The 27,662-nt window shown below is 36.8% G+C and overlaps 1 protein-coding gene across 2 annotated transcripts in view; it reads right to left on the bottom strand.

Moving 5' to 3' along the window:
* Positions 1 to 10,600: 10,600 nt before the first annotated feature.
* Positions 10,601 to 27,662, bottom strand: part of LOC149260620 (uncharacterized) — a 368,482-nt gene continuing 351,420 nt past the window's right edge. For both annotated transcript variants that reach the window (XM_089420916.1, XM_089420919.1), the window contains exons 13-14: positions 11,465 to 11,572; positions 10,601 to 11,360 (exon numbers count right to left, since the gene is read on the bottom strand). In XM_089420916.1, the coding sequence (XP_089277042.1) occupies positions 11,244 to 11,360; positions 11,465 to 11,572 (225 nt within the window). In that variant the 3' untranslated portion in view covers positions 10,601 to 11,243. The remainder of the gene's footprint in view (positions 11,361 to 11,464; positions 11,573 to 27,662) is intronic.

Here is a 27,662-nt window from a genome sequence, read left to right as displayed (position 1 = left end):
CTGGAGCAGAGAAAGAACTTTGACTCGGTTGAATTATACCAGCCTCTAGCATTTCTGCAACCATACGTTCAATTTCACTTTTTTGGACATAGGGATATCTGTACGGCCTGATGTTTGGAGGAACACTTCCTGGAATCAGATGAATAGCATGATCATGATCACGCATAGGTGGGAGACCTTTGGGAGTCTCAAATACCTTGGAATGATTGTCCAGGACTTTTTGGAGATCTGGAGAAATAGATGATTCCAATGTGGAAACATCTAGCGAACATAATTGTGCAATTACACCTCTTTGCTCCTTTTTTAGAAGCTTTGTCATACCATTAGAGCTGATTATCTTTCCTGGTTTCCCTGCAATACCCCTTAATTCAACTTCCTTTCCTTCCGTAGAAAATTTGATGAAAAGTTCTTGAAAATTAAAAGCTATTGTACCCAAGGATTGTAGCCATTGGACTCCTAGTACAACATCAGCACCTCCCATTGGAATGGAAAGCATTGGGCTAGTCAATACATATTCTCCCATGGATAGCTTGATATTATGGCACTTTCCAGAGCAATTTATTGTTCCTCCATTTGCAATCATCACTTGACACTCTGGTGCTGGATATAGGAAGCAATTCAATTCTTTTGCTACCCTACAATGAATAAAATTGTGGGTGCTTCCTGAATCAATCAACACTATTACCTTTTTCTTCTTGATTTGTCCTTCTATCTTGATGGTTTGAGGAGTGGTAATTCCCGCCAATGCATTACAAGATATGGTCGGATTTATTTGTTCTTCATCTAGGCTTTGTTCCTGGAGTATATCCTCTTCTTTTGACCTTTCTTGCTCCTTTTCTTCTTCCTCTTCACAATCTATGTAGAATAATTTCTTCTCAGCACACTTATGACCTTTAGTGTATTTGCTATCACAACTGTAACAAAGCCCTTTTGCTCTTTTTACTTCCAATTGTTGTGGTGTCAACCTTATAGGTTGTGGAAGACTAGGGGCAAAACACTTCCGTCTTTATAGTTGTGAGTGGTATGCTTCCTGGTTGCCATAATTTTGCTTTCCATTTTTCTTGCTAACCTGAATGCCTTCTCTAATGAATCAGGTTCCCAAAGGCGAACATCATGTTGGATATTATCCTTTAAAGACCCTATGAACACATCAATCCTATGCTCCTCTGGAATATCTTTTACCCTTATGTTCAATTTTTGGAACTCCTCAATGTGCTCCATTATTGAACCCTTTTGTTTGAGACTTATCAATTGGCTAAAAAAAGTGTTGCTTTTTGTATCCTCATAATGTGCTATCAATTCTTCCGTAAAAATTGCCCAAGTGATAAATTGTTTACGAGAGCAAAGCCATTGATACCATACAAACTGATTTGGTTCCAAATATAAAGTTGCCATACGTACCTTTTGTGTGTTTTGCACATTATTGAGATCGAAGAACTGCTCCATCTGTAATATCCATGTGGCGGGATCCTTGCCATCAAACTTCCTCATATCGATTTTTGGAATATGGTGGGTCTTCGATCCAACATTAGAGTCTATGGAATCATGATTAACATTTCTTTTGTTCACATCATGAGTTTCCTTTACAACCTTTTCACCATTAGTAAGTATTTCTTGTAGAAAATTTGTCAAATCTGTCTTCAAATCTGCCATGTCTGTCTTCAAATTTGTCCTCAAATCTTCCTTCAGATCATCCATCTTAGCTTCCATGCCCTTTATCTTAGATTCCACGCCATTTATCTTAGCATCTGTTAGCTTTTGTGAGCGTGACATTTGTTGCACTTGTTCTTGTAATTTTGATATATCATGTAGCATTTCTTCCTCTTCTTCATGAGTCATGCTAGAGCTTTCAGGTTCCTTACTAGGTGTTTGCATTTTCTTTCCTCGGGGCATCAGTTACCGATAATAATGCTTTACTATGCCCTTTGAATTCCTTCAAACCAAGCTTATGCAAAAATTTAAAAAAAAAACTACACACCTTTTTTTTCTTTGTAGAAGCCTGATATTGAATCTGATGTATCTCTGTAATTTCGAATCATCCAGTTCTGAAATTGTGACCTGTAGTAGCCTTCTATGTCCTCTTTCCAATGCCACTAGTCTGATCCAAATTGGATTCTCCAAGAAAGAGTTATGCACAATCTCCCACAGTGACCTGATTATAGACTAGTTCAGTAGAGCGAACTTGTATGAAGTGCCACGTGTCACTGTTTCAACCTTTGACTCTGAAAAATATATAAAAGAAACTACAGTCCGTCCTCTTTCTGTACCTTCTTACGAAATTTCAATCCGATGCTCAGAAAGAAAGTTATGACGATTTTCCCCAGGTCACCTGTTTTGAATGTAATTCAGGAGTCTGCAAAAAGACCAACTTCCTCAGATCATATCTCCGAAAATATCACGCGAAAAGCTCTGAAATTCGGACCCAAGGTTCAGCGCGATTTCTTCTCAAATGGGTTTTTTTTGCGACTTCTGAAACGTCACAAAAAAAAGTTATAGCGAAAATTCCACGATGACCTGTTTGGAGCAGCGAAACCCTAGAATCCAAAGCTCTGATACCAAATGTTATGAAACCAGCTCAAGAAAAGATAGAAAAGATAGATCAACGCCTTAGAATTCAGCCTCTTCGAGGGGGCAACCTCCTTTACATTACATAAATGAACAATTCTTGGATGATTCAAATGACAAAACCTCCTTTCTATATATAGGAGTCTAAGGAGTCACAATATAATCCAGCCGACCTAACAATAATAATATAAAGCCACAAAAATAACAATAGAGGGATTCTATGGGCACATTAATAACAATATGGGGGCAATGGGGGCACAACAATATAAATAAGGGGTATAACTACAATAGTAATGGGGTAATCACTAGTATTATAGGGACCCAACACTCTCTGAAAATCTGGTTTTTCATGATTGGTTCAAGCATATTGATATCCAATATCATCATCACAGAGATTGTGTGTTGAGGCGGATCATGTTGTTAGATCACATTCCCACGGAGGAGCAAGATGTTGACACTTTGACAAAGGCATTGTCAAGATGTAAATTCAAGTTTTACAAAGACAGGATCGGGGTACATGATAATCCCTTTCTTCTTGAGAGGGAGTGTTGACAAATGGAAACAAGAAATTCCAGTTTAAAATTGTCCTTGAATTTAAATTGTGAATTAAAATTGAAATTATATTTTCATAGAAACTTGTAAGTAGTTAATTAAGTTTAATTAACTTAATTAGCTTAGGAATTTCGAGTTGGAAGTCTTTCTGAAGTCATGTGTATGTTTTCCTTAAATTTTAGGGGTCCAGTATGAGTTTAAATTGAGTTGGAAATTAGATCACTCAGTTTACTGAGTTAAGTTTAGTTAAATTAGTTCCAAATGGTTTATGGAACTAATAGAGAGTTAACAGTTAGTTGGTGCACTAGTGCATCCACAAGTGTCACTCTAGTTAACTGAAGATTCCCTCATCAAAAATTCATGCATGTCGATTCTAAGAAAGATCCAGTTGAGACTAGAGTGCATGGACAATGTACTATCAGTTGTATTATTTACTGGAGTGTAAATATCATGCATGCATCAGAGATTGATTCTATTTTTGGATTGCGTAGTTTTGGAAGCATGAATTCCCTTTACATACAGGTTATTCATCCTAGGAATTACGTAAAGGAAATAGTGGCTTGGAGAGCTACAAAATTGGCTAAGTCTTAGCCAAGAGATAGCTTGCGAGCTGAAAGAGTTGAGCATACTTGTGAGGAATTGGTCTTTTGTGAACAAGTTTTGTATCTTCACTCATATTTCTGATATATGCAATACATATAGCGGGGTTTTGAGTAGTGGCTTTCCCTAGATACATCTTGGGTTATGTGTCATTGATTTATCTTCTTGTTCATATTGTTTTCATCGATCTATTAGCTTTCGTTGGTTGATAGTAGAAGTAGAGTCTTGGCTTGTGCTTTAGTGCATTGCATGAACTTGTGAATCTACAGGAAAAGTTTACATCGACATCCACAAATTATTCATGTTGGCTCATTTACAGTCATAAACAACTATAAATACCCATGCGAACTCGATAACATGGAGATATTGCATAGGTTTAAATATATTGGAGAGGTTTGGGTATATTACAAAGGTTTGGATATATTGTAGAGATAACGAAGGAAGGATGATTCAGATTTTCCACAGGATCAAAATATTGATTACAGGATCAAAGCACTAAGATATTACAAGTTTGAAGTCTGAGACACTAATCTATCACTGGACCAAAGCATGACAAATTGCAGTAACAACACATAACATGAATATAGGACTAGAGTTTGTCAGACTACAGGATCAAAATCTTGGTATGATCACAAGAACAAATTGAGGTATCACAGTATTGAAGGACCAAAGTGTTACAGGACTGAGGTATCACATCTTTGCAGAAATGAAATGTTGAATATAAGACTCAGAACTGGAGCATGATATGTCACTTAGGAACAAGGTTGACTTGATGGATGGAAGGAGTCTTTGGTCTAGGTAATAAGGGTCTTGGTCATCTCAACTTATTTTGAATCTACTGAAGGAAGAGTTCTTGACTGGGTTTTCCCCTACCTAGGGGTTTTTCCCTAGTTGTGTGCCTACATCTTGTGTCCCTTGTCATGATCTTCATTGTTTTCGCATTTGTCTTGATGAAAGAAACATAATAAATTATAAGAAATCTAATAAGTAAAGAACAATCACAATCAAATGTCAAAGTATAAGAGAAATATATCTAAAGAATTTAATCACTACAATGCCCTTGATTTCTCAACGCAAAATGAGTAATCCTTTGATGATGAATTAAATTCCACATCCAATGAGTGCTCCCACTCAAAATTTGAGTAAAACCGTAAAGAGATAAGTTAAAAAAAAATACTTTTTTTTAATAATATTTCTACTTTTTTACTCCAAAAATGGTGAATCATCCCCGTGGCTAAAATCATCATCTTGAGTCCTACTGGTTCTTATAAAGTTGATTTTGGTTGTACAGTTTTGTTTTGAGGCCCTTTTTTGACATCAAATTTTTTCTAATGATAACCTGGTGAAGATCAACAAAACATGGGTAATAAGAGATATGCCCAGAATTTAAAAAACAAGAAATGTTGTGAGTGTATCATGTCAACATGGAAAACAAACCAGAACTAGTTTCAAGTCAAAGCAATGTTTAACATCAATGCCACTGGAAATTATCCACATAGATTTATGCACACCAACCAAAACTCTATTACTATAGGGAGAAAGGTTCTTTATGTTATTCATAAATGATTACACTGGAATGACTTGGGTATCTTTCCTTAAAAATAAATCAAAAGCGTTGAATTGTTTCAAAATTTTCAAAGCATCAATGAAAATAAAGTGACTTGAAAAGAAAGTACTCAAGATCAAACCGATTAAGAGAGTTTATTTTATGACAATTCAAGGAGTTCTGTGAAAAAAGTGAACCCAAAAGGAAACTCTCTATTGCTAGAACCCTGCGACAAAATGGAGTGGTAGAAAGAAATAATAGATCAGTACAAGAGACAACATGAATGATGTTGTTGGAAGCCAAGTTACTTGTTAAATTCTAGAAGGAGATAGTTGGGGTAGCAGTATACATTATAAACATGGCACAACTCTGGTTAAACAACGATAAGACTCCATATGAACTATGGAAAGGAAGACTTGCTTCCGTGAAACACTAAATCAGCATATTTGGAAGCAAATGCTTCATGAAAATAAATGGTAATTCAATGGGAAAGTTGGATTCCCCAGTAGATGAGGGAATTTTTCTTGGCTACTCATTAAGAAGGCCTACAAATGCTACAACAATCAACTTTGCAAGGACGTAGACAGCATTGATGTAAAAGTAGACAAGGCTCTACCCAAAAAAGAAGCAGATTTAACAAATGAAGAAGACCTTACACTTACAGATCAAGAGAAAATTGTTCCAAACGAAGATCAAGAATTAGAAAACCTAGAAGAAGAAAAAGAAACAGAGACTCCAACCAAGACAACATTCAAGTTTGTACAAAAGCATCATTCAGAAACCAGGTCATTGAAGATATTGACAAAGGGATACCAACACAAAGAAGAATGCCCATTTGACCAAAGAAAAACAATATAACTTTGCTATCCCAAATTGAACCAAAAAAAATTACTTGAGCAAGTATGGATCGACACTGAGTAAATGTGATGGAAGAAGATCTAAACTAGATTGAAAAAAATGAAACTTGAGATTGTGTGCCTCATCTAAAGGATAAGAACGTAATAGAACCAAGTGGGTGCTCAAAACCAAAATGAAAGAAGAAGGATAGGCTATTAGAAACAAGGAAAGATTGGTATGCAAAGGGTGTGCACAAATTAAAGGAATTGGCTTTGAAGAAACTTTTGCTTCGGTTTCTAGGTTAGAGGCTATAATATTGTTTTTAGCATTTGCATGTTTGAAAGACTTCAAAGTATACCAAATGGATGTAAAAACAACATTTCTAAATGGAAATTTAAAGGAGGAAGTATACATTGAACAACGTAAAGGCTTTGAATTATTAGAGAATAAAGTTTGTGCAAATTGAAGAAGGCCCTATACAAAAATATCTTAGACAACAAAAATGTACAACAAATATCAAATTTTTAAGAATTAATAGAGCTCAATATAATGATGTCAACCATGAGGGATGATTCACCATTTTTGGCATACAAAAAAACAAATTCAACTCGTATTTTCAAGTTATCTCTCAACAATTTTACTCAAATTTTGAGCAAGAGCACTCATTGGATGCCAAATTTAATTTTTCATCCAAGAAATACCCATGTTGCATACTTTTAATGTACCCTACTACAAGGAAAATGTGAAATACATGAAAAAACGTGATTACAATTACATTTTTCATGTATTTCACATTTTTCTAGTATGGTCTATCGAAGGTATGCAACATGGGTACTCCTTGGATGAAAAAAATTTGCATCCAACGAATGCTCCCACTCAAAATTTGAGTAAAATCGTAGAGAGATAAGTTGAAAACGTAGTTTTCTTTTCTTTTCTTCCTCCAAAAATTGATGAGGTAATCTAATCTTATTTTATTATTTCCACTATTGTTTTATAATATTCCTTAAGACCCATTTTAGACCTCAAAATTTCTTTAATGCTCCAAGAGCTAGGTATGCCAAACTAGACCACTACCTTCAACAACAAGGGTTCAAGAGAGGAGCTGCAGGAAGTAACTTATACATGAAAATGGAAAAAGACAATATGTTGATCATACTTGTGTATGTGGATGATTTGATTTTCAATATCAACAATGATGAAATTAATCACACATTTGCCTAGGAAATGTCAAATGAATTTGAAATGTCAATGATTGGAGAGTTATCCTTCTTCCTTAGGCTTTAGTAACTGAAACCAATGATGGAATTTTCATTACACAAACAAAATACCTCAAGGAGATGCTTAAACAATTTAGAATGGAAGAATGTGCTATTGTAAGTACACCTATGACTACATGTTGTAAGCTAAGGATGATGAATCTCTTGAGGTAGATGCAAATCTCTATAGAAAAATGATTGGAAGTCTTCCATACCTGACAAATTTGAGGCCTTACATCATGCAAGCAATTGGTATGGTGGCAAGATTTCAATCAGCACAAAGGAATCTCACATGCAAGCTATAAAAAGGATATTCAGATATATAAAATGCACCCTTGATTTTGGACTATGGTATCCACAGAGCACTACTCTGGCAACATAAATCGATGTTTATTGGGTAGGAAGCATTGATGATCGAAAGAGTACCAATGGAAATGCATTTTTCTTAGGGCATTGTCTTGTATCATGGTTAAGCAAGAAATAATCGTCTATTTCTCTCTGCGCAACTGAGGTTGAATAGATAGCAGCAAGAGAATATTGTACTCAAATTCTATGGCTGGAGGAAACCTTGAAGGATATCAAAATGGAAATAAATCAACCCATCACAATCTTATGTGACAATACCAATGTAATAAATCTCTCAAACAACCCAATCATGCACTTAGAAATAAAGCATATTATGATCAACTACCACTTTCTCATAGAAAAGGTTGTTGATCATGATATCAAAATGAAATATAGCAACAGTAAGGAACATATTGAAAACATCTTCACAAAACATTTGCCTCATGAAACATTTGAATATCTTTGGCATAAGTTGGGCAACATCTCTCTTGCATCTCAATAGAGCAACCCTTTGCTATTGATGTCAAAGGGGGAGAGTAGCAGCAGTCAATGTTGATTTTTGGCTAGTTGCGGTCAATACTCCCTAGCTGCAAGTCAGCGCATAAAAAAGAGGAAAAATTTTAATTTTAATATTTGATACAAGTCTCTACTTCTGAGTTGAGGAAAAATCTTTGGATTTCAAATGAAATAGTTATATGGCATGAGAATTGGGAAAGGTGGAAACTTCGTTCTTTTCTATAGCTCAATCTTCAATACTTGAAAAATGATTGTTTATGCTCCTCTTTCCTCGCCCCCATAGAGGCCCCAATACTATGTGAAATTGTAGCTAAATATACACAATGGATTTGACTAGAAAACAATTAACAAAACTTGCTAATAAAAAGGAAAAAAGAAAAAGAAAATTGAATGAATGAATAATTGAATTCTATTCACGCACAAAAGGAAAACAAACATGCAAATTACATACGATATGCAAAAAGAAAACAAACATGCAAATTACATATGATATGCTCTACAGGACTAAACTAATGCACCATAATAATGAATCTAGAAATATGTGAACATATATTGAAGAAAAATGACACCTAGTCCTTGCTAATTGGCAATGCAACCATTTAGTTGACTATCTATTACAAGTGGAGACAAATAAAAATCACATGCACTTGTGGAACACCCGCTTGATGATAATAACAAGGTACAAGAGGCTCCCATGAATGACTCTCGTGCACTAGCCTAACTGAAAATTGAAATACAACTAAGTATATATAATATATACACTCATTATACATATTCATACTACACATTCATACCACAATGATATTAGTGATATTAAAAAACAAAAAAAAATTGAAAATATTTTATAAGAATAAGAATGCCAACTTCCGATCTAAATGAGTAACACAGTCCATAAGTCATACTCGTATATGTTGAGGACATTCCATAGTCCATAAGCCAAACTCGTAGATGTTGAGGACATTCCAAAAGAGATATAATGTTTTGTTCCATTTTCTTCTATTTGTTTTTCACTAGCCAATAAATTGTTGAGTAAGTATGCACTCGATATTGGTGTTCCATATTGCTAACCAATCCATCTTGTTTTGTTCCATTTTCTTCTATTTGTTTTTCACTAGCCAATAAATTGTTGAGTAAGTATGCACTCGATATTGGTGTTCCATATTGCTAACCAATCCATCTTGTTTCACTGTAAATGATATTTTTGTAATTTTTAAATTTTCATCGTAAAATAAAAAGTTTGCTAGAAGAGATTTTGAACCAGCACCATTCCTCTTTTCAAAAGAGCTCCAGTAACTTTCTTAATAAAAACTCAACACATACACCATCAACAACCATATTTCAATATACCATGAAGTACAATAAGTTTTAGCCTTACATTAGAAAGAAAGAATAAGACAAAGTAATGTCATGAACACAGCCAAACGCGGAGACGTTATTATTTCATATTGCTAAACCAATCACCTTTTTCCACTGTACGTGCTATCGTTGCACTTATTTAATTTTCACGATAAAATAACAAATTTGCTTCCATGAGGGGAATTTTTGTACCGCTGCTCTTTTCAATTGAGCTCCAATCATACAAAACTGTACTCTGAAATACAAAAATTCGCCCTAATTTAAGAAGAAAACGGAAATCGAATGGCAGGAACACAGCCAAAGACAGAGACAGAGAAGTCAGCAAAGTCTTTCAGATTTTAAATTCAGTAGATTTTAAATTCAGTTGCAATTATTTTGTTGGAAGGATATTCTTATACTAGTCGCAGACTCCTAATAGATTATAGCAGTTCTGAGTGAAGATTTGATTATTTAATGGTTATTAGTTCAAATCCCTGTAGAATCGAAGCCGACTATGCCTCACAGTAAACTTCCATCAAATGGATGCAAGCCACTTCGCAAGGAGCGTAACTCATTACGTTGGATCTCCACTAAAACATTGCCCTGCAAAATGGGAAATAAAATATTGGGCTGCTAAATAATGAGGTCTAAACAACATAGCCAAAATTTAAGATACAAAACCAGAAGACGTGGAAGCATGGCCCATTGAGGGTGAAAAAGAGCATGGCCTCAATTCTCGGAACTCGTGACTTGGGATTTAGCTTAGGACTGGAAACATTATAAGTAGAATTGCCACTAATTATTTCTTCACTGGCACTAGCAATAATTTACAGTCTCTATTAAAGACGGATATCATATTAGCTTAATAATCAACTTCTAGCATGAAATGTTCGATTGAATGGAACAATAATTGCAGTGTCAATAAGCAAACAATGTTGGAAAACCTCCCTTGCAGAACATGTCAGATTCTAAAAGCTAATGTCCTCAAGAGAGAAGAGAGGAGATTAGATTTTAAAGTAGAAGAAACAATTCTAAATCACATAACATATTAAGATTCAAGTTTGTTAAGCTTCCTTGAGTGAAAAATTTAAGATAAATGCAAACACAATTGTTTTGGAGATCAATGGGAAATACAGCCAATAAGAAAGTTTGTCCAGCATCACAATTCAATCTCTTAATTAAAAGATTGATGAGTGATGATACTAGTTATAAGAAGGTTTTCTAGCAGATCTCACTTCGACCTTTTTGGTTTTAAAGCCGCCATTACATGTGATGTCCTGGTACTCATATAGGATCTGGCACTAACATTATCAAAACTGTAAGATAACTGAATAAGGTGAATTTACAGCTTCCATCCCCGCCACTTATTATGGCACTCGCCCTGCCCCTCCCCTTTCCTTCCAGTCCCAATTCCTGTATTCCTCTCAAGAGAAAAGGAAACTCTTTTAATGAATTTTACTCCTAAGACAGTGGAAACAAAATTCAGACAACTGTTTGTGTATTCTTCAAACTGTTTGCAGGTGGATGACATATAAATTATCTTTTCAGAATAATGGAGATATTGGACAAAGACTAGATTCCCTTAATGCTTTCCGTGTTGCAAGTCATTTCACCACCGAAATCTGTTGCACTGCTTAATTTCTCAGAAAACTTCATCAGTCTTCACAACGTTTCTAAGGCAACAGAACTCTTTAACTATCAATGGCATCTAACTTGTTCTTTGCATCTTCAAAATGTTTCTCAAGCAAGGTTTTGATGGAATCCCTCAAACGGGAAGCTTCAGCAGGTCTGAACCACTTTTTGCCAAACTGCAAAATTCAAGAATAGATTAGCACCATGAAAACAAAATCATATCAAACTCGAGAAAAGAAATAATTCCTAAGAATTCTTTCTATAACTGTTCACTTCTTACCATATCCAAATCAGACATTATGAGCCTTGGTGGAGCATCCTTGATGAAGCGCTCCATGAAGTAGAGAACAAATAAGCCGCAATCATAATCATTTTCCTGCTGCGGTACCTGGTGAGAAAAAGAAGCAGGTATAATACTCAGTTTACCACTAGCAGTTTTACCTATCTCCAATTTTATCGGCTATATGCCCTTTAAAACTTATCAGTTATTTGCCACCCTTATCAAGGATTAATATTATAAACCTTATTAATAATATTAAACCCTAAGAATAAGAATCTTTATATTAATAAACTTAAGGGATTGATATTATAAACCAAAGGGAATAATGGAGTGCATTTATTCTTGCAACACACGCAGCACAAGCCCATTGGGTAACTACGGCCCTCTGACAAAATTGTTGAGTTTGGATTCCATGATTTGGTCATTGAGGTGCCGGTTTATGTACTTGCATTGTTACAAAACTGTTGCTTCATATTCATTTACCAATGTAACAAAAGTAGTTCAAACTTCAGACAAGTTAATCTCTCAAATGGTAACAAGGTTGCAGCCACGTCATAAGCTACCAGGGCATTTCTTAGATGGGCATTGAAATTGTAGCTTTCTCATGTGTCCATATGAATAAAATATTTCACTCATTTGATATGGAAATTAATGCAATGAAATATTAGTCTACACTTTTTTACAAGGGGCACATTTCTACAAACTATTCAATTGTTAATTATGTCCTAGCCAGCAATTGCCCTTGCCTACATTGTCCCGAATTGATGTAGAATCCCCGAATAACTAAAAGTGAATGAATACTGATTTTACAGAATCTAATAAAAATTTAGTCTATAAAAAGACAATTACATTTCAGCCAGTAGCTTATTCTTAAGAATACAAGACAATTAAGATTTGACCATAGTTCCCTAACTGATTTAAAAACCTGTGTATAAATTAGCCAACAACACATACAAATATTATAGTGGCATCGAAGTTTTCTCCTCGAGGGCTACATGTTCAAGACAAGACTGTTCTTTCTCTCCACTTGATGCTTTTATATCCAGAAAGAAATCCGAGAAACTTGAAGGTTATTTTCAGAACTTCGACTTTTTCTTATAACCCGTGAAAAACATCAGTAAATGAGAATATTCCACCTTAACAATTTTTATTATAAGTTCTGAATGTATAATGTCAAAGCTAATGGAGCTTACCATAGTTTTGTACAAATAGTCTTGTCAATGATAGAACCACTGTGTCTTGCCTTTAGTGATAGTCCATGAAAGCGCTGAAAATAAGAGGGGTGGAGAAGGGGAGAGAGAGAGAAGGTAAGGGAGAGGAGGGAGGAAGGACAGGGAACTCTCATTTTTCCATATGCAGTCCATGGGTTCATATACGTTAACATTTTTAAATAAACAAGGGCAGAAATTGAAATGAAAGTAACATCTGTAGCTCAAGCTAGATAGACAAATATGACAGCGCTTGTCAAATATTTATTTGCATATTTTCAGATGAAAAAAGGAACAAAAAGGTTATACAAACAAGAAGGAAAAAGAATGTGAGCTTCCTTGCATGTATATTCTATTCCCTTTACTCAACCCAATGCTTGAGATTTTCTCGAGTATTTAGTGGTTGTCCTGCCAATTTGGCATTTCCAACAGCGAGGAGGAGCCTATGTACCAAACCCAAGGCAACATTCATTCTGTATTTCGTTCGAGGAAATGTCAACAACAAAAAAGGCAGGGAAATCTGCAATCAAAGCATACCACGAGGTGATACCTTTGATTATGAGTGTTACTGCCTGAAAATGCAAGTTCATTTTTCCTTTTCAAAGGCATTCTTTTCACCGGTACTGTTCCAGGAAATGTGAGGTTTGGGAGATTGGAACGGGTCATTGTTTCCAGTATCACCTTGTTTATCATGAATGGTGATCTGTGATGGAGATCAATGTAATTACTTTTTTTCACATGTTTCGTGGAGTGTTACATTGTTGAGTTCACATATTTGGAGGCAATATTCCACGTGGCAACAGTTTACCATTTGGGGCACATTTCTACATATTTTTATGCACGTTACTCCATAGAAGGTGCCATTCGGGTATCTTCAAGTTCTCAAAGCATGAGTTACATATTTAAATTGGAGGCGATTCTCACCATTGAGGTCCCTTTGAGATCTGATTTCATATTAGGCAATGTGTTCCTACATATTTCGAGGTGTGCTTCACCATTTCGAGGGTGATGTTGACCTTTTGGCACACTTGTCTGTTAGATTGTACGTCAGATCATCTTCTGGAGGACAGAACACACTAGTGAACAAATCTGGGCACTTCAACAGAACAGTGATGCCGCACTTCTTCAACATTTCAGCACATTGATTATCAAGGAGTGATGAGTCTTCTAAGAGTGAATTGTTGTAAGAAGAGCTTTGGCGTAAATCACATAAAGAGAGATCTTTGTCGACGCGTTTCGAGCCAGCAAGTGTGGCTCATCATCAGGACAAGTTGAAGAAACAGATCCAGCTTTGCAAGTGAATTGTTGTTGTCTTTAGCAATCTATTCTTATAAGTTTACATTCAGTTTGCATGTGCTAGACTGTTTGCAAGTCATTTATCAGTGAAGTAAATAAGGGCACATGCAGTGCATGTGTTAGCTTCAGTTTATTGAAATGTTTTTTAATTTCAAGCTCAAGTCTAAGTTCAGTTAGACGCATGCAAACTAACAGGGTAGGGCACATGCTTTCATGCCTCAGAACATCTTCAATTGAGGCATTGTTGTGCATGTGTCCATATTCATTGTACCCACTATTCTTCTTAGTGTATTAAAGAGAAGGCAGAGGTATAGGTTTATTCATTCAATTTTTTAACAGAAAAAAGTGAATTAGTTTACTATTTTTTCCTATAGCAGATTTCATTTCAAAATCAATAAGCAAGCAGAAACAGGTTTTAACAGTCCATCTACTGAGTTTCTATTTTTTACTTTTAACAGTGATTTAACAAATACCCTATAATTCTGTTTTTCCTCCTTAATAACAGTGATGTGATTCAGGACAGACCTTTGAGTTTCTGTTATAAATCTTCAGCAGTATGTGTCTGTAGATTATAGCATTATTAGAACAATGGTTTCAAGTGGCTTTTAGGTTTCAACTATCTAGTAGTTTAGGAATTCTTTTAGCTGCAAAGTCTTCTTACAATGGGTTAGAAAATCTAACATGGTATCAAATCACAATATCTGAAATCTTCCAAATTCCATGTATGGAGAGGCAAGCTATCTAGATTATAAAAGAGTTGGAGGGTTTCAGTGGGCAGTATATCCGATTGTTGAAGCAAATTTGTGCCAATGGTTGGCACACGGGCCTCAAAATAGTCGAGGAGTGTGAAATCCTTGTAGATCCAATGATCATAGATTGTAACTTTGTTTGAAGAAGTTGCAGCAATGGCATTCCAAGAAGGCGAGAGATTCACTTCTTGGAGGGAGCCCCCAACTTTGCAACATGAAAAGTGAGATTGCAAACTTTGTGGTGAATGTGGTTGCACCACCAACATATCCCAAAGACCTAGTGGAACACCACAAGAAAGCAATAAGCACAAGAGCAAATCCTCTCAAGTTTCTTGAAAAATCACCTAATCCCCCATATCACTGAGAAAAAGACTAAGTGAGATTGCAAACTTTTGCAGCGAACGTGGTTGCACCACCAACATATCCAAAGATTGGGTGGAACACGGCAAGAAAGAAATAACCACAAAGCAAATCTTGTCAAGCTTCTTGAAGGATCACCTAATCCCCCATATCATTAAGAAAAAGACTACCAAAGACATGTATGATGCCTGTTGCCGCAAAATCTAGCAGGCCTTTGTAGAGGGGTACCCTAAAAGGAAATCATTAGACAAAGTGAGAACAATAGAGTAGTAGCCTACTGTCACAACCACTAACACCTGCTCATAAATTTTCACCTTAGGGAGGAGTCCCGGTATGAACCTAAGGGATATTCTAGGTTTAAAGGTAAAGGGTGACTCAACAAGGCTTCCATGGGAAGGTTCTTCTTAGGAACAAGGCTCAAGCGATGACAAGGAGGCAATGTGTTTCCCTTAGATAAGCCAAATTAGGGCACGCTAGACCTAGGTTTTGACTAGTGGCGTGGAAAAATGAATGTCCCAAGGTCACAGTGTGAACAAAAGGTTTCCAACAATGTATATAAGCACAACAAAGGCATATGAAACCTTCAAGAAGCCATCAAGTTGAAGCTTCCCCAAACTATGGTTTCTCTTAGGGCGAATAGCTAGGGCAAGAGAAATTATGGAGAAGAATGGAAAGATTTGTTAAATTTCTAATACCAGCCAAATTTATTTTCTCACAGCAATTTAATTAATCCCCGGTTTATTATTTTTCTACCCAAATAATAATTGAATCACTGAAAAATAAAATCACTGGTATTTTTAACTTCTAGGATTAAAAATATGTAGCAGAAATGCACCAGAGAGATCAATCATACATTGCAAAATTAATTAACCCACAAACAATTCTCCATCATTTCATTATCTAGAAAATCTAGCTTTTTTGACCCACAGAGATACAAGGAGAAATACAATCTGGAACTTACAACTCAGCTCCCTCAGAATGAATTTGGCCCAAGTAAATCAGCCTCAAGGAAATCTGCCCCTAAATGAAATCACTTTGAAAATATCAGCCTCCAACAATCAGATCCATGCCCTCTAGCAACTTGATCTGCGCCTTGCCACTAATGCGCATTGGAAAAACCCCAGCACTCCAGTAACTCAATATCCTCCAAACAAATTCGATATCCTTCTGACAATTCACCCTGCAATCTCCTCCAACTTGGCCATTTTGGATTCGCATGAACCCACTCGCACCTCTCCTCTACACACTAGTCATTGAACGACTAACGTTGGAGAGAGAATCACTCTCTCGTGATGCCTTGCTCACACACGTGTGCTCTTCGTTGTGTCTTCACCTCCATCACTACCCTGCATTTATAATCTTCATTGAGTCCAAATCTCTAATCCCGATCTCCCCTCTAGAAACATCTTGAATCTTCTAGAAACATCTTGAAGATCAACAATTGAGATTATTTCTAAGTCACTTAAATAATTAAATTTTTTATCCTTAGAAAATAACCCAATAGTCCACAATAATTAATTGACTTTAATTATTGTACTTTCCCTGAGTTAAACATAGGAAAGAAGACATAAATCACTACAAGAGGCAAATAATGTCTTCCACATGCTAAGACACCAAGAAATTGTAGAAGACCTTCCAATGCTACTCACATCAACGCTCCCTCCTAGCAAGGAAGGGATTCTCCACCACCCCTAGCTTATCTAGGTATTTTTCAAACTTTCCCTTCACTAGAAGGCTTCGTGAGAACATATGCCACTTGCTTCTCTATAGAAATGTTTTATAATCTCACAACACCTCTCTGAACCTTGTCTCTGATGAAATGATATCTGATCTCGATATGCTTGAACCGATCATAAAACATGGGATTCTCAGAGAGGTTAATGCACCTCTGATTATCATAGTGAATCGTTGTTGGCCCCATCTATAGATCAAATAATCTTGCAAACATCTTCCCAAGCCACACTGCTTCACAACTCGCCATACTCACTGCCATTTACTCTGCCTCTGCTGGACTAAGTGCCATTGACTGCTGCTTCCTACTGACCCATCAGATCATAGTTGATCCTGTTAGAAAATCAAAAGGAAGGAAATATTTTCTTACTTTGATAATAGCTTGTGATAATTTTAATTTATGTTGTCTTCTTTTTATCTTCTCTTAAACGCAACTAACAAATCAAAAGAACATGAAGATCACAGGAACAATAGAACACAGTATGTAGGCTCTCAGCCAGAGAAAAACCCCTTTCTAGGGGAAAACCCAATCAAACTCTTCTTTTCTTTATAGAACCAAATCAAAATGAGACAACCAATACCCAACTAGGGCTCCCACCAATCACCAAGCCAACCCTTCAAAATATGTTTCTTCCTTAAAGAGTCAAAGTCTTCCTTCTAAGTTCCTTCTTCAAATAGTCAATTTCTTTCTCACAAGAGTCAAAGTCTTCTTCAAGGTGTCTCTAACAACGAGTCAAAGTCTTCTTCAAAGTGTCTTCAAAGAGTCCAAGTCTTTCCTTCAAAGTGTCTTTAAAGAGTCAAAGTCTTTCGTTCAAAGTCTTCAAGGTGTCAACTTCAACTAGTCAAACTATTTCTTCAAGGAGTCAAAGTCAACAATAGTCAAAGTCCTTCCAATCTGCAATAGTCCAAAATTTCGCCTTCTTGCTTCAAGTCTGCAACTCATCTTGAAATATTCGGCCCTGTAATTTGTACAAATCCCAAGAAAATTTCGCACGTGTGAGCTAGTTTAGGTTAGATTTAGAGCTTCTTCTCTTTCACTTGGATTATTCTCTTGTCTGCTAGCCTTTGCTCTTGATTTTCTTCTGTTTTTAGGTACAAATCGAACTTGGATTGATGGAGGTCAAATTAGGTTGAAATCTCCTCTAATATATACTCATCTTGTGTGATCGAATGGGCTTCTTTTGGGCCAAATTCACTGACAGGGCCAACTTGGTGTTGGGAGTCCAAAAATGACACTTTAAAAACAAATTTAATATTTCTTTCTTGTTACAATGTGCCCATAAGGGTCTTATACAAATGACAAGGACAATATTGACTCAATAAACCCTAGAGCATGAAGAACATGCTTGACCTATTTGACAAAAATAAATAGAGCATGAAACCCATGCTTTATATTTTTCTTTTACAATATTGATTATGAAGACTGAGCATAGTTACATTTTTCAACACTCCCTCTTAACTAGGGAGGTATTCATAATTAAGCAAATAGTACAAGGATGACCTCAACTTGAAATGTTCTAAGAAGAGTATCACAATCAACGTTTACAATGCTTAAGAGATTTTGATACCATCTAGGCTGACTGCCAAGGTATCTAGGTACCATCTAGGCTACTTGCCAAGGTACCAACTCAACAAGTATTCAAATGTCATCTAGGCTACCTGCCAAGACATCTAATCAATCAAGGATCAATGTGTCATCTAGGCTACCTACCAGGACACCGACCCTAACAAGGTTCTAGGTATCATCTAGGCTTCCTGCTAAGATACCAACTCAACAAGGATCCAAGTGTCATCTAGGCCACCTACCAAGACACCATCTTAACAAGGATCCAGGTGTCATCTAGGCTACTTTCCAAGACACCAAGTGTCATCTAGTCTAATTGCCAAGACACCAACAGGGATCTAGGTACCATCTAGGCTATCTGCCAAGGTACCAACCCTAACAGGGATCTAGGTATCATCTAGGCTACCTGCCAAGATATCAACCTTGAGTACCATCATACAGGCTGACCAACCTAAGGTACAACAACACATCATATCTCTTTAAAATAGGAGATATCAGCTAATCTATGCATGCTTTTTAAATATACAAATTTCCTTTTGAGAGATTTAGTCAAAATATCAGCTACCTGTTCATCTGGTGGAATATCTTGTAGCTTCACGTTCCCATCTTAATCCTTAATATGCTTAGTCTCAGCATGAGACATAGGGTCCTCTATCAACCTTATGCTGCTTTGGTTATCACAAATATATAACAGTGGGATTCATCGATCTTCCAATCAACTAGAACCGTACAACTTTCTTTTTCAACATATTCAAATTCATTCTTTAATCATTAATATGCTCATTAGATAAGAACTTCAACATCATTAGCTTTCTCTTTCTATCATGCTCATCATTATCACGAGGTCATCATTAAACATTTTCATGTACCTGCAATTTTCATCAACAAGTACAACCAAGCACAATATACAAGAATCATGATATCAAATTTGTTAGTCTAGGGTTTACATTTATAGTGGAACATTTTGGTCCTAGGGTTTTGACATGGACTCTTAAGATCCATCTTCATTCAATATTTTAGGTAGGGTTTAGTGCATACCCTAGAACATTACCCAAAACTCCAATAGAGTTTCTATATGCTTACTATAACATTCAGCTAGCAAACCCTAAATGTCATATCCCAAGAACTAGGGATCCATAGAGGAAGCAATAAACTAGGGTTAGGGTTTTTGTTTTCTAGGGTTTACTTCTATCTAGGGCATTGTTTTACAAAACGGCCGAATCGACTCCGACTCGGCCGAGTCGAACCGAGTTGATGGCCTTGGGAATGAAACGGTTGGAAACCCGATTTGGTTGACCGAGTCACATATGACTCGGCCGAGTCATCCAATGACTCGGCCGAGTCATATGTGACTCGGTCAACCCGGCCGGGTCCGTTATGACTCGGCCGAGTCAATGTAGGGCCGGCTGGGCAACGTAACAGCTCATGAAATTTCACTTTTTATGTGATTTTTGCAAAAGTTAAATGCAATTAATGGATTCTAAAGGGTAAATGTAATTTGTTAAATGCTTTTGGGGTCCATTTCCCCCTCCCAAACCCTATTTAAGACAACCAAATGCTCTCATTCACTCACAGCAGTCTTATGCATTTGAGTGAGAGTCTTCTTTGAGAATTAGTGAGCAGTTCTTGAGCTTGTTTTGGAGCAGCAGTGAGGAGTCTTGGAGGAGCATTGTAGCTGGAGTGAGGAGCTTCTTGGGCAGCCATTTGGAGCAGCATTGAGGAGCTGATTCTTGGAGCAAGCTTGAGGAGGCAGTTTGTGCCTGGAGGTATTTTTTTCCACCTCTATAAATCTGTTTTTGCTTAGTAAATTTTAGGTGCATATCAAGAAAGCTTAGAGAGTGTTTTTTGTCAAATAAATGAACATTGAATCAATTTTATTTTATTTTTTTCATTTTCAGATTGTTTTCCTAGTCAAAAAATGGCACCTAGAGCAAAAGATCCTGCTTGGGCATATGTTGAAATGGTTGATAATCAGATGCATTGCAAGTTTTGCCATAGGAAAATTAAGGAAGGTCTTGGGGGGATTAATAGGCTGAAACAACACTTGGCAGGGATTAGAGGCCAAATTACCGCATGTACCTCTGATGAAATTGATGAGATTAGAAAGAATTTGTTGGCTAGCTTTGAGAAATTTAAAGAAGATAAGGCTAGGCAAAAAGAGATACAGGCTGAAATTGGGAGGAAGAGGGAGATACAAAGAATGATGGCTACCAACCCCCACTATGATTTTGAGGGTTCTTCCTCTATCCCTCAAACTGAGGCATCCAACCCTTTCCGTTATGTTCCTCCCTCTTTTGGTTCTGTTCAAGATAAGGGAAAGGGTAGAATGAAGGGTGATGTGACTATCAAAAGTTATTTCACTCCCTCCTCTCCATCAGATGCACATGGTCCTGAAGTTAGTAAAGGTCAAATTCAGCCCACTTTAGATGACCATTGGAAGAAAGAATTGAGGGAGACTGCTTGTGACTGCATAGCTAGATGGTGGTATGATGCTGATATCCCCTTTAATGCTGCTCGTTCACCATATTATGAGCCTATGTTTGATGCCATACATGCTGCTGGAAAAGGCTTCAAAGGCCCTACTATGCAAGAGCTAAGGGGGTTTCGTTTGCAGAAAGAAATTCAATCCATTAATGAGTATTTGCAAGAGTTCAGGGACTCATGGGCAAGAACAGGGTGTACCATCATGTCAGATGGATGGACTGATCAAAGAAACTGTACCATCATAAACTTTCTTGTCTTCTGCCCACAGGGAACCATGTTTTTAAAATCAGTTGATGCATCTGATAAGGTAAAAGATGGCCACTTGTTGTTTCAGCGATTGGATGAGGTTATTGAGGAGGTGGGGGTGGCTAATGTTGTTCAAATCATCACAGACAATGCCTCTAACTATGTTCTTGCTGGTAAAATGTTAGAGGAAAAACACAAGACCATCTTTTGGACCCCATGCGCTGCACATTGCATAGACCTCATGCTTGAGGATATTGGAAAATTAGATTGGGTCAGAAACACTGTAGATAATGCCAAAAGCATAACAAAATTTATCTACAATCATACACTGGTTTTGAGTCTCATGAGGAAACACACTGGAGGCAAGGATATTATTAGGCCTGCCATCACTAGATTTGCTACACATTTTTTGACATTGCAATCTATGCTTTCCCAACATAGAAACTTGCAAAAGATGTTTTCCAGTGATGAATGGAATCAAAGCAATTGGTCTAACAAACCAGAAGGCAAAGAATTGAAAAGGAAAGTCCATGATGAAACTTTTTGGAGAAAGGCAGCAGAGATTGTGAAGCTTGCTGAGCCACTAGTTAAGGTGTTGCGGTTGGTGGATGGGGAAAGGTTGGCTATGGGCTTCATTTATGAGGCTATGGATCAAGCAAAGGAGCAAATAAAGACAGCATACAAGGATAGAGTGGCAAAGTATGGGCCCATTTGGGCAATCATTGATGAAAGATGGAACAATCAACTCCATCGCCCTATACATGCAGTTGGGTATTTTTTGAACCCACGGTATCATTATAAAGCTAAGGAGTCAGGAGCTTTGAGGGGGGAGGTCAGAGATGGACTGGTTGATTGCATTGAACGCATGATCCCATCGGAGTCTGATCAGCTGGAGATACATCAACAGGTCACATCCTTCAGCAATGCAACAGGTACCTTTGGGAAGAACCTAGCAAAGATTGCAAGAGAAGCAGATGAGCCAGGTAAACAAAAATTTCAATTTTCAATTTCTTAATGGTTTTACAGTGTTACTTTTTTTATTAAAGTTTGTTAAATCATTTATAATTTGAAAGTTAGATATAATTTGTAATTTTGTTGAGCTTCAGCCTTCATCTAACTCATAATTCATTACACTCCTATGTTTTTTGCAGCACAATGGTGGGAGGCCTTTGGTGGCCAGTGCCCTCAATTGCAAAGGTTTGCAATTCGTATTTTGAGTCAAACTTGCAGTGCATCTGGGTGTGAGCGCAATTGGTCTGTCTTTGAGAGGATTCACACAAAGAAGAGAAACCGTTTGGAGCAAAAACAGTTGAATGATCTACTTTTTGTCCAATACAACCTTCGGCTCAGACGGAACCAATTGCTGAACAAAAGACCTGATTCAGATCCCATTGTGTTGGAAGACATTGATCCAACATCAAATTGGGTAGTGGAGAGTCGTCCACCAGAGTTTGATCCTGATGAGGATCTTGATGAACTTGAACTGGAACATCCACTTCAGCCTGTTCAGTTGAATGCAGATCCCAATCCACCAGCCTCAGTCTCACAGCCAACAAGGAGTAGGACTCCAGTTGTAGGTGCTTCCTCTGCTCAGCCACGACAGAAGCGCAGCCGCATATCTACTCTATCTCAGCTTGCATCTGCTGCACAGCCTGCTAGTGGTATTGGGACCACTTCTACAGTTGCAGTTGGAGATGATGATGAGGAGGAGGAGCCATGGGGCCCCTTGTCTGACTCTGATGATGATGATCCAGAGATTGGTCGAGATGATATTGGCTCCTCTGGCAGTAGCTACTAGCCAGTAGTACTAGTATTGGAGTCTGGTCACCATCACAGTTTACTTTTGTTGTAGAGGCCATTTCTAGCCTCCTTGGTTATTTGTATTTTGTTTTGAGTCTTTGATCATGTATGACAGTTGACTATGTATTGCCATTGGGTACCATTTTGATATAATGGATTGGTTCATGAGCCTACTTTGATCATATGTTGTCTTCCATCTATATTATAATGCTGTGTGTTTGGAAACATGAATGAAAATCTTTAAAATTATGTTTAAAATATTTAAAATTATGTTTTTTATAAAAAAAAAAAATATTTAATGTATTTTTTACAACGACCGAGTCATTGAAATCGAGTCGGCCGAGTCATTACCGAGTCGGAGTCGATCCTCGGCCGAGTCGGAGTCGGAGTCGGAGTCGTAAAACATTGATCTAGGGTTCAAAAAACCCTAAATATTAACAAACCCTAAACTCAAGATCTATGAAATAACTTCAAAAACCTCATAAATATTATAATTTTTTCAAATAATTACAAAGATACAATATAGAAAACATGCATCAAATAATCTTGTTCTTCCTTTTGAACTATTCGTATGAAACTTCCTTTATGCTACAATTTCAATTTAGTAGAGGATCTTTGTGATTCTTATGATTCCATAATATTGTTGCACAAAGTGATCTAGATGCCTTGTTGGATGATTGCTTTTAACAAAGATACCAAAACTTCTTATCGATGCTCCCATAAGTGCAATTCTTATTTTTATCTTGAGAGTTGAAATGCTCCCTCTAAATCATAATCTTTTTTATTTCATTTGCCTACAATCTCCTTTCCAAGGGAATCATAAAAGAAAAGGTTATAATAGAGTAAAAATAAAGCTAAATATACTTGACGAAGTCAAAACAATGTAATGAAAGAAGAAATACATAGAATACTTATCTTATTGTGAACAACAGTGACTCCCTCTTGATCTTGAAATAATCTAGACATCTTTGAGATATATCTTATCCTAGGACATGTCCAAAATTTTGGACACTCTCTTATTACTAGGAAACAATGACAATCCTTAGGACTTCAAATCTTTTCTTGATCAATAGTACAAATCTTTGACATTGGAATCTTCTCCCTTGGCTTTCTTTGATGGTTCTTCAATATCAACAACATTAGCATGATCTCTCTCTTTTCTTGTTATCATTTGAATTTTCAGGACAATGGTTTCTATAGTGCCCAAATTTGTGACATTGAATATTTGAGAGATCGGTCTTCTTGTGATGATTTTTCCTTAAACCTTTGTCAAATTTCTTATTTCCTCCTTTCTTCTTGAAATGGGATGAATAGGCATTTGAGGTATCATTTTCTTCTTCTTGATTTGCTCTTATTAGAACAAGTTGAGCTTCTTCTTGAGTACATGCAAACCATATTTCTTCAAATGACAGAGCTTCTTTCCAACTATTCATACCAACTGCAATGACATTCCATGATTTGGGTAAACCTAGAATGGTTGATATTACAAGTTCCTTATCAGGGATAATTTCATCAATTGCTTAGATTCCATCTCTTATATGAGAGATTCTCACAAAATATGAAGATATAGTATCATCCTTTGTCATTTTGATAGTTCGAAGCTCATTCTTTAAGCTTGCAACTTGGCCAATATTTTTTATTGTGAATAGTTTGGAGAGAGCTTCATACATTTTCTTTGAGGTATCTTGAGTGGATATGTAGGGAATCAGATTGTCCTTGACTGAATCCACAATGAGGCTCATGGCTAAAATATCATTCTCCTTGAATTTTTCTTTTCCAACATCATTAGTGGGTTCTTTAATTTACCTTGCACAAGCTCCAAGGCTTTGTTTCTGGCAAGGATAAGATCCATTCGTGTCTTCCAAGCTCTAAAATTGAAGCTCCTTGAAGCTTATTTTCTGATTTCATTGAATATGCCATTGGAGAACTTGTTAATGTCATTCTCCTAGATCTTTTGTAAACTTTAGTAGGTCTCTTTGCCCTTTGATGATAATCCCAAGGTACTGGTTAATCCTCTTTTATTGATACTTTAAAGGTTCTTGATACTTCTTCAAACATACTTCAAAGATGGATCAAGACTTTAGAGAGAGACTCTTCTTCTAAGAAAATGATAAATGATGTCTTCCAAAAAGTTTCCAAGATGCTCTTCAAGGAGATCTTTCAAGATGCTTCTTCCAAGATGTCTTCAAAACATCTTTTCCCAAGTAACCTTTCTCCAAGATGAATAGTCAACTCTCTTTTCTAAGATCCTCTTTTTATGTCCTTCCTTGTATGATTAGAGCATAAGATCTTCAAGCTGCCTTTTTCCTTATTCACCTTAGCTCTGACACCATGTTAGAAAATCAAAAGGTAGAAAATATTTTCTTACTTTGATAAAAGCTTGCGATAATTTTAACTTATGTTGTCTTCTTTTATCTTCGCTTCATAAAACAACTAACAAATCAAAAGAACATGAAGATCACAAGAACAATAGAACACAATAAAAGGCTCTCAGCGAAGGCAAAACCCCTTTCTAGGGGAAAACCCAATCAAACTCTTTTTTTCTTTATAGAATCAAATAAAATGAGACAACTAGTACCCAACCAAGACTTCCACCAATCACCAAGTCAACCCTTCAAAATATATTTCTTCCTTAAAGAGTCAATGTCTTCCTCAAAGTGTCTTCAAAGAGTCAAACTTTTTCCTTCAAAGTCTTCAAGGTGTCTCCTTCAACTAGTCAAAGTCTTTCTTCAAGGAGTCAAAGTCCTTCCAATCTGCAGTAGTCCAAAATTTCGGCTTGTACTTCAGGCTTGCAATTCGCGTAAATCCCAAGGAAATTTCGCACGTGTGAGCTAGTTTAGGCCAGATTAAGGGCTTCTTCTCTATCACTTGGATTCTTCTCTTGTTTATTAGCCTTCGCTCTTGATTTTCTTTTGTTGTTAGGTGTAGATCAAACTTGGATTGATGGAGGTCACATTAGGTTAAATTCTCCTCTAATATATACTCATCTTGTGTGATCGAATGGGCTTATTTTGGGCCGACTTCACTGGCTGGGCCGAATCGGTTTTGGGAGTCCAAAAATGACACTTTAATATATTTCTTTCTTGTTACAATGTTCCCATTGTTGAGAAATCTAGGGCATCAATAGTTAGGTGATTTCTCTACTTATGATAATTGCTTGTGATAGACTTTTGCTTCTTAATTATGATCTTCTCTTTCTTGTAATTATTATTGAGTTCTTTTCATCAAGACAATTACCATATCATGAACAAATAAAGAGACAAGAGACACAGTATATAGGCTTGTCAGCCAAGGCCAAAACTTCTCACTCTTTGAGAGGAAAACCCAAACGAAATTCTTCTTATAGATCTTCAATTGACGAACATCAAGACCATGACAAGGACCATTGACACTAGATTCCTTCCAAGACCAAGTCACTAGCCTCCTCTCCAACACTGCTCTTCCTCTTCCCTTTCTCAACTTCCTTAAGAATTGCAGTCTCTTCTTGTAGGTCTACAACCCTACCACAAAAACCCTAGAAGACTTTCACTCCTTGATTAGTCTCCTTAAGAGGGAGACTACTTTCACTTCCTTACTCGGCCTCCTTGAGCAAAGTCCTTTCCCAAACTAGATCAATGCAAACTATGGTCTATCCTTGCCAACTTCGGACCTGCTCTTTCTCGCATGTGTGAGGCCCAAAAACAGTCCTCTAAAGATGACCCTCTCCTTCGCTATCTTCCTTCATTTCTCGCTAGCTTGGAGGCTTCTTCTAAGATGTAATGTGCACTTCTTTTTGGAGACTTTCTTCATTGAATTGCTTGCTTTCAAATGAGGTTGAGCACTGCTATATATACTTGTTTGCCCATGTCCCTTAGGCCGACATGATCACTTGGAGGAGGGTCGACATCATCTTCTAGATTTCTCCCTTCGTTGTAGGCTGACTTGAAGAGGGCTAGTGACAAGGTCTTGGAGGATGAATTTACATAGACAAGTGTGACTCTTTACAATGTGTAGCATGTCTTCATTGCTTGCTTTCAAATGAGGCCGAGCACTACTATATATACTTGTTTTCCCATGTCCCTTAGGCCGACATGATCACTTGGAGGAGGGTTGACATCATCTTCTAGATTTCTCCCTTCGTTGTAAGCCGACTTGAAGAGGACTAGTGACAAGTTCTTGGAGGATGACTTTACATAGACAAGTGTGACTCTTTACAATGTGTAGCATGTCTTCATTACATGACAATGACTCCAAATGATACCCAAGAAAACTTCACTCTTAATATTTTCTTCATGCTGCCTAGGAGGCTTGCTTTTGCTAACCTTCGCACTGCTTACTAACTTCAGAACTCAACCAAAAATATCTTCTCTAAAATGAGGTTGAGTGGCCTATTTATAGTTGTTTTCCATGATAATAAGCCGACTTGACAAGAGGATGAGTCGACGTGTCCTTAGAAGAGATATTATTATTCCTTTTGAAGCCAACTTGAAGGGAGATACTTGTGCTTGTCTTGGAGGGCTATTTATACTTATCTAATGACTCATACAAAATGTAACATGCCCAAGAAGGGTCCTTCATACATGACATAGACTCAAATTGACTTTTATGACTAGATGACAAATCCTAAAGGCTCACAATGGTAGCCATCACTAAAAATAAAATTCCTTGCTCATGAAACCCATGAGACAAGCATTATAATGATAATTTTATTTTTCTTCTTTTCATCAATTACATAAAATCACAATTACACATGTCATTATGAAGATTGAACCTAGTTACAC

This window comes from Pinus tabuliformis, chromosome 6 (genome assembly GCF_031772625.1).
Source record: "Pinus tabuliformis cultivar Carrire ecotype Pingquan chromosome 6, CPIR1, whole genome shotgun sequence".
In the NCBI taxonomy this organism is placed as follows: domain Eukaryota; kingdom Viridiplantae; phylum Streptophyta; class Pinopsida; order Pinales; family Pinaceae; genus Pinus; species Pinus tabuliformis.
The sequence above is the reverse complement of the archived record's forward strand: the minus strand, read 5'-3'. Positions and strand labels throughout refer to the sequence as shown.